This window comes from Tupaia chinensis, unplaced genomic scaffold (genome assembly GCF_000334495.1).
Source record: "Tupaia chinensis unplaced genomic scaffold, TupChi_1.0 Scaffold000168_1, whole genome shotgun sequence".
NCBI lineage: Eukaryota > Metazoa > Chordata > Mammalia > Scandentia > Tupaiidae > Tupaia > Tupaia belangeri.
In genome coordinates this window covers 1,204,069-1,212,643 of record NW_006159643.1, presented here as the reverse complement: position 1 = coordinate 1,212,643, position 8,575 = coordinate 1,204,069, and the positions used below count along the sequence as shown (strand labels likewise).

General features: G+C 40.8%; 1 protein-coding gene across 2 annotated transcripts in view; it reads left to right on the top strand.

The window, feature by feature from the left end:
* Window positions 1-8,575, top strand: part of PTPRB (protein tyrosine phosphatase receptor type B) — a 148,300-nt gene that overhangs the window by 110,975 nt on the left and 28,750 nt on the right. For both annotated transcript variants that reach the window (XM_006146179.2, XM_006146180.2), the window contains 2 exons: window positions 598-841; window positions 7,773-7,879. In XM_006146179.2, coding sequence (XP_006146241.1) covers window positions 598-841; window positions 7,773-7,879 — 351 coding nt within the window. The remainder of the gene's footprint in view (window positions 1-597; window positions 842-7,772; window positions 7,880-8,575) is intronic.

The window sequence follows — 8,575 nt, the reverse complement described above, 5'->3', positions numbered from 1 at the left end:
GAAAGAGTTCTGGGAAATGCTCTGAGGGGCCAAAATTGAGCCAGGGTTAAACTGTGCTCAAGATAACAGAAGGCCACACAAAGGGCAATTATCAGTCTGAGAATGGCATGTGGAACGTGACTTGTGAGATGACTGCTCTCACCAGGGACATGATTTCTCTTATCTTTTCCCTATTTCCCAGGTCATAAGGGTTTCCTTATTAGCTCAGCTACAATGGTTATTGGCAAGGTAGAGAGCTTATTGAGGAGCTGTCCAACTTTCAGGGCTATGAGACGCGTTATTCTTTGATGCAGTGAGCTGCCCTCATTTTTATTTCCTAAAAAATTACGGTATATGCATGTGCATGTAGGTCTGTGATGTGTGTTTTATATATGCACATAAACACACTTTATTTATTTACTTATATTTTAGAAAAGTTGAATTAAGATTCATTTCATTAGGAGAACTTCATAGCACCCTTTCAGATCACAGAATCAGTTTTCTGGGAATGACCAGAGATAGTGGGTGAGGAAGGAGCTTTAGAAGCCTAGTTAGAAATCACTGAAATCACCAAAGTCCCAAGAAAAGGAATTATTAACTGTGAGTTTTCTCCTCCAGGAAGTGATGAACTGAAACCAGAACAACATCACCCTCTCCCTTCCTACCTGGAGTACAGGCATAATGCCTCCATTCGAGTGTACCAGACCAACTATTTTGCCAGCAAATGTGCTGAAAGTCCTGACAGCAACTCTAAGAGTTTTAACATTAAACTTGGAGCAGAGATGGAGAACCTAGGTGGAAAATGTGATCCAAACCAGCAAAAATTCTGTGATGGACCACTGAAGCCACGCACTGCCTACAGGTTAGCTGCATTACCATTGTTTTAATAAAAGGGACATGCTACATTATGAGGCACTTGACTGTCTGAGCATCTAATGCATCTGAGCTTCTGTAGCTTAATAATCTACATTGCAATAGTACTCTACATTTTACTGGGTCATCTATAAAGGCTAGATTCTTACCACTATGCACAGATAATGTGTAAAGAAGGCCTTTAGCACTATCCGCAAACTCCAATTTATATGTGAAGAACTGCAGGCTTTTAATAGATTGTTCTTCCTCCAATGACTTCTTTAATATGGGTCAAGTCATTTATAATATTAACTATTGCGAACATGTCTAAACAGAAAGACTGAAATTATGTTTAGTTACCTTTAGAGGCATGTAAAGGTGAAAATGCTCTGTGGTCAGACAGGACTCTTAAAGACAAGGAGCCCCTGAGTGAATGGGGTCACCCTATCCTTCCACTGAGATAGCAGATGAAAAGGAGCAGCTGTTTGGCTTTGGCCTCAGGAAGCACCACTGCAGCAACAGGCTCGTTCAACCCTAGGAACTGCTGGTGCTCTTTCTGGACTCTTTCCAGAAAGCAGGAACAAAGAGAAATGTACAGCACTCCAATCAGGATCTTCAGGAGAAGGGTAACCGAGGCTACTGTATGGGCTATAAGGCTGCAGACATTCAAGGTTATAATTTCTGCAAAGAATGTACCTTCTCTGATGGGTGTTAACAGAGTTGATATTGCAGCCAACCAGTTTCTTTCCTGTATCCGGTCTGGTTAGTCAGTGCAGAGATCTTACTGACCTTTACATATTTTGACTATCATTTCTGATCTCAATAGGAAAAATTCTTCTGCTGGTTCCAAAAGGAGACTATGACATTACATCACACCTGAGAATATACTTAGCCCTTCCATCACATTAATAAACACAGGCAAATGTTTTTCCTAAAACAAAAGACTCACTTTTAGCAAAAATCCTGTAGAGCTACCATTGTCCAGGCCCACCTTAAGCTTGCTATTTCCTCTTAGGCAAGGTCGGCACCTTCAAAGTAAACACACATAAGTTTATTATGATATTTTCTTCAAGAAGACCATATGTGTATACCTGAAGGAACTACAGAGGTGGAGGAGACAAAGGAGATCACAAATCCAAGATCCTTCCATTCCTATGAGAATTAACAGATGCCACAGCTCTTTGGTTACTGGTGCTCAAGGAAATGTGAGCAAACGTCTCCTAAGGGCTATTTTCTATTTTTGAGTTGGAAAGTTTAAGCTATTTTTGTTGGTTTGCTTGCTTTACTCTCCACGAAGGAAAAAAGATGACTCATTACTACACTTGAGAGAGAGAGAGAGAAAAACACACTGTAAACAACTCATGTCTGAACCAGGACCCACCAGTCTCCCAGTACACATCCTTCCTATCCACAGTAGTTGCGGAGATCTTAGAAAGAGCCCTGCATTTTTGTCCAGCACTGCTGTTTCTGAGCTCAGCATCCCTGGAAATGTTGCAGTTCTCTTGTCTTCAATTTTCTCATTGAGAATCATCACAGGATTGTTCTTAGGAGTAATGTATGTGTAAATCTAACCTAGTCGTGTCCCTCCTAGATTAAGATCTCCCCATGGTTACCACTCACTTTCAAGTAGATTCCAAAGCAGGGCACAGAAAGCCCTCGCCTTCTCTCTCCCACCTGCCGCACAGGTCTTGGCTCCTACCATTTGCCCAAGTGCCACCTGCTCTCTTGCAACTCCTCACTCCTTGGTTCTCTGAATACCATGTGGTTTTCTTATATCTGAACCTTGGCATATTCTGTTCACTCTTTGGGGGATGCTTTTCACTCTTGTATGGCTGGTAAATTCCTTCATATATTTCAAAAACCAGCTCAAATCTCACGCAGGCCCACACCACCCTTGTCAACCAATAACTCAATTTCCACAGCATCTTGTCGCTATGTCTCTCTAATCCTACACTGACCAGTGGCTTGTAATCTTTTACCAAATTACCTGCCCCCTTCGCTAGATTGGGCAAGCTCACAAGCTAATAGGAAAGACAGCTGTGTTGTTCATTGCAAAACAGTATGTCAAGTACTTGGCACGAAAGAGGCACTCATGAAATGCTTGTGGACAAATAAAGGAATGAGCCAAAATAGTCTATAGAAATTATACATTCTTGTTGTAGCATAACCAACTTATGGTGTACATATTTGTTTTCTAGAATACAGCATTTCTGTATTTCTCCAATATACATGTGGTTCAGTCCTGTTCAAAGCATGCCAGGCAGATAACACTTGAACAGGGGAAGCACGAGGGCAAACCAAATGCTAAGCAGCCTCTTGTGTGATGGCCACTGATTGGCCTCAGTGCTATCAGACTTCTGCCTGTCTCCAGGTGATAATCACCACAGTGACCCTCAATGCTGTCAGGCATCATTTTCTCGCCCCAAAGGGGACAGATGAACAGGAAAGAACATGGAACAAGAAAAGATAGAAAAGAAATGGGAAATGCTAGGTTCAGCTGGAATGCACCTGTTTTATGTTAATGAATGTAGTGGGTTCCCATTCATTGTTGGGTTCCTATATCTGTATGTATTATTAGCATTGCTCCATATGGGAAGAGAAAGGGCAGATCATTATGGTGAGATGCAGTTTAGGAATTAGGAAAGTGCTGATCTAGTTTGGTTTTGTTTCTAAATAGAATAGCAATGTGACTACAATCAGGTAGTCAGCTTCTCTTGATCTTGTTTTCCTCACATGAAGAAAAATGGAACCACATAATCTATAAGTTTCTGCTAAAGAATTCTAATTCTGGATACATTTGAAGTTGAGACAACTTTATCTTCTATACATATTAAATATGTTATATTGTATCATTTGTGGAAGGTACTGGGCCAGGTATTGTGAGTGACAGGAAGATAAATAAGATGGAGCCCCTGCCTTCAAGAAGCTTAAAATGCAGAGAGAGAAGGACATATCTATAAAATATAAGCGGGAATGTTGAAAGGGATAGGATGAGTATAGGCACATACTGGGAAGGTTCAGAAGGATTCTTGATGTACTTACCATTTTTAGTTGGCATTAAAAAGTAGAGAAAGGTTTAGAAATATGGAGATAGGGACAGATGGAGATTTAATGTAGAAGAAACAATGGAGTCAACATGTGGAAGAGGAAATTCACAGACTACTTAGAGAAGAGCCAATAGTCTAGTTTCAAACAGGGGGTTATAGAAGGGGTGGGAGGAAAGTGAGACCAGGGAGATAGAATGAGAGGGGATTATGAGTGAGTGCTAAATTCTGGACTATGGAATGTGGTTGTGGTGTCCACTTTTAGAAAGAGTTTTAAGCCTTGATGATCCACTTATTTTAAGCCAAGTTTATTTGAGGTCATGATCACCTTTCTGTGTTCGTAGAGGTTCTTGTTTTATTTTGGGGGTTTTGTTTTTGCTTTTCAGGTTTTTGCCATAGGGCACATGCTCTTGCCATAGAATCAATGAAAGAGAAAGCGCGAAATCACCACCCTAAGGGGGATGGCCATGCCCTAATCCCTTCTCCATTCTCCTCCTGGGATTTTGGGCAGGCACACACACACCCCCCGTGTGTTTCAAGTTGCCAGGTCTGGGACTCAAATCGTGGTCAACTATGTGGGGAGTCCAGCACCTTAACCACCACACGACCTGCAGACCCCACTTAGATGTTCTTATTCATCTTCATGCATTTTGTATTTTGCGTCTATACCTGTGATTTATAGAAATTCAGAGCAGAACATGTCAAGGTTGTTATATCCAATGTTTATATTTTACAGATGAGGAAACTGAGACTTAAAGAACCTTAGGGACTATTGAACTAATTAGAGGTAGAGTGAGAGCAAGACCTACAATGCTCAGGTTCTTAGCCCAGACTCATTTTACTATCTCTCTGGGAGAAGTCATTGCTTTTAATGAAAATTTAAGACAAGAGGAAATAAAAGAAAGAGATCTGTGTGAAGAGTCAGAAAATAGGACATTTAGTTTTCCATCACCATTTTTCTCTGTGATCTTGGACAAGAAGGCACAGAATCTCTCTAGGCTTTAAGTTCCAAACCTCTAACATAATATAGTAAGCTTCCTTATTATAATGGAGAGATTGACAATGATTAAAATGAGCCATGTTTATTCACTTCCATAGAATTTTAATTAACAATCGCAAAAGCTTTTCCATCTAAACCAAGCCTAATACTCTTACCAGTAAACCTACAATCAGAGATGCCTTCAGACAGAAGGAACTCAATAAATTACTCAGGCCAATCTTCAATTGATAGCAGGGATGCCCTCCTACAGCTTCCCTGGGAGTGATTCTTCTCCAGCCTCTGCTTACATCCCCTCCCACCATGACTCACTACCCATGAGGTAGCCCATACTTTAGGCTTTATAAAACAGCCTTTTGTTTCTAAACTTTCCCTCCCTATAACTTCAGCCTACTGAGCCTAGTTCTACCTTTGAGAAGAAAAAAAAAATTTTTTTTTTTTTGCTCTTCTACATAGCATCCTTCCTCACATCTAAAGTTAACTGTCACGTTTCTCTAAGTCTTCTCTTTCATTGTCTTGGTTAGTCACCTCAAGTGATCTGTAATCCCTCCTAAAATATGCCCCCCAAAATTGAATGCAGTCATCTAGACTGAGCCTGACTCATTCTGAGAGCATGAAAGTAGGTCCTACAATGGGGATCATAGGCTTTTCATCCAGGCTGAGGTTACAGATATGTTTTAGTGATTTCATCTTGTTTGCTGATTGAATTTAGGACCAGCTGATTCGCAGGCAGTGTTCCACATGTGCACATGGATAGTCAACTTAGCAGCTCTTCTGTCCACATGACTGAAATTACTCCAAATATAGCTGGAGAATTATTAACCAGTGTCTCACTATCACTCTAAATTCACCATATTCCAGCAAAGCTCTCTCTAGTCTGCCTTCCCATTTCTATCAATGGTACTATCACTCTCCTGAATGACCTGATCTCACAGGTTAGAACCATCATTAATACCTCCTTTCTCCTTTAGCCTAGACTTCATCTTGTCCCTCCTCTAAGTGCTTTTCACAGTCTTTTTTGTTCTCATTGCCACTGCTCCAGGTCAAGACCCCATGTCCCTGGGACCAGTAGTTAGCATAATGGCTATGTCACTGAACTCCCATGTAGCTGACCGCGGTTTAGGTCCCAGACCTGGTGGATTAAACTCATGCTGGGCGCGTGTGCATGCGTGCCCAAGATCCCGAGAGAAGAATGGAGGAGAAGGGATTGCAGCATGGCCATCCCACCTGGGGAGGGCGATTTCTCACTTTATATCTCTCTGTCTCTCTCTGTTTTTCTGGTGAGCACACATGCCCTATAGCAAAAACCTATTTAAAAAAAATGTCCCTGACCTGAATTATTGCCATAATCTCTTTCTCTTTTACTTTTTTAAGAGAATTTTTTTTTTTTTTTTTTTTTTTTTTTTTTTTTTTGGCTATGGGTCACATGCGCTCACCAGAGAGAAACTGAGACAGAGAGAGAGAAATCACCCTTCAGGGGAGTGGCCACATTGCAATCCCTTCTCTTCCAATCTCCTCTCAGGATCTTGGGCACACATGCACACGCATCCAGCATGAATTTTAAGCCCTCAGGTTCAGGACTCGAACCATGGTCGACTACATGGGAGCCCAGCAATGTAACCATTATGCTATCTGCTGGTCCCACAGCAATCTCCTAACTGACTTGTCTGCTCAAAATTCTCTCTCCTCATGCCCAAACACACTGGTTACTCCAAATTCTAGTTTTCCTCATTTGCAGTTTAATTCATTTTTTTATTAAATAATTATTTATTTTAATTTTTTTATTCATTTATTTATTTTAATTTTACCAAAGAGAGAGAGACAGAGGGAGAGAGGGGGAAAGTGAGAAAACAAGCCACCAGGTCCAGGACTGGATTCATAGTCAGTCATGGGAGTGCCCAGTGCCTTAACCACCACGCCACCTACTGACCCTCATGCTTTTTTTTGTTTGGTTTACAATTTTCCTTAATTTTTATATTCTGTTTCTCGGGTGTTCAAGGATAGCAACCATGCATTTATCTGTAACTAAAGAAATTAGACATAAAGTAGGCAATTAATAAATATTTCTCGCTGATGACAATAACTATGACATTAAAATATTTTTAGATAAAAGGCACTTCAGAAAATAACTAGAGCCAAAAATGTAGAGAGACATGTAATTAAAAATGACAATAGTAGGGATCACCAGATGGCATAATGGACTCCCACATGGCCAACTGCAGTTCGAGTCCCAGACCTGCTGGCTTTAAACTCATGCTGGCTATATGTAAACTCATGCTACAACATGTAGCATGCCTTCCCAGGAGGAAAATAGAGAAGGGATTGTGGTGTGGTCATCCCCCTGAGGGGGTGACTTCTCATCTTCCCTCTCACTGTCTCTGTTTTTCTCTCTCTCCTCAGCTAGCACACACAGCCTAAGGCAAACATGTCTAAACATTTTTTTAATTAAAAATAACAATAGTAATATTGATATGTAAGCCATCCAAGTGCTCTAATAGGCATCTCAGAATTACTGCTCCTGAGCAGTGATGGCATAGCTGTAACATTACTGGACCCATTTGGGAAAGGTAATGATTCATGTCCTGTGAGTTCCCTGAGCATGCTGTAATCCAGGACAGCTGAGATTGGTTGTTGACTGTGGTGAAAAGACCCTTTTAGAGTGTCTATCTCTTTCTCTCTCTCTCTCTCTCTCTCTCTCTCTCTCTCTCTCTCTCACTCATTCTTTCTCTCTCTCTTTTCCTCTTCCCCTCCTGCACCTTTAAAATATATGTCTCTCCTTCCATATCCAACTCTGTATGCACATTACCAGGTACCTAACTTGTTCCTCCTTGAATGCATTTTTCAGCTACGACTATGCTCAACCACTAATCTGCACTGAAATACATTGAATTTCTTTGCAGAATCAGCATTCGAGCATTTACACAGCTGTTTGATGAAGACCTGAAGGAATTCACAAAGCCACTGTATTCAGACACATTTTTCTCTTTGCCTATCACCACTGAGTCGGGTGAGTCTATCTTTTCATCCATCTACATGTTCTGCCAAATACCATTTCACATACAATGGGGAGATGTAATGGGGGCGATTTGGTGATTTAGCTGATGATAGAGGGAACATTTGTTTTCACTGAAAGCTTAATCTTTATGTGATCATGGATTAATGTGGAATAGGGAAATTTCACTACTTCTGTAGGAGGATGGATTGATAGGGATAAATCTAGAAAAGAAAGTGGAAGCACAAAATTTTTTTTCCTATTAAAAATTAAGTATTTTTTAAACAGTGAGTGAAAACATTAAAAATCAAGAGTTTGCACAGGCCAAAATGTAAGTTGGTACAAAATGCTTTCAGTTCTAGGTAGAAATGTATATATATGCGTATACATGGAAATGCATAGAAAAAAAGACTAGAAGAAAAGCACCAAATTATTAATGGTGAGTATCTCAAAGTGATGGGATTATAGTTGAGTATTCTTCCTTTTGTGTATTACATGTTGCTTTTTCTTAGCACTGTAAAGTGCTAAGAAAATGTTTATAGGGAACCAGCAGTTAGTGTAATGGCTTTGTCGCTGGACTCCCACGTAGTCAACCGCAGTTCGCGTCCCGGACCCGGTGGCTTAAAACTCACGCCGGGCGCATGTGCGTGCGTGCCCAAGATCCCGAGAGGAGAATGGAGGAGAAGGGATTGCGGCGTGACCATCCCCTCT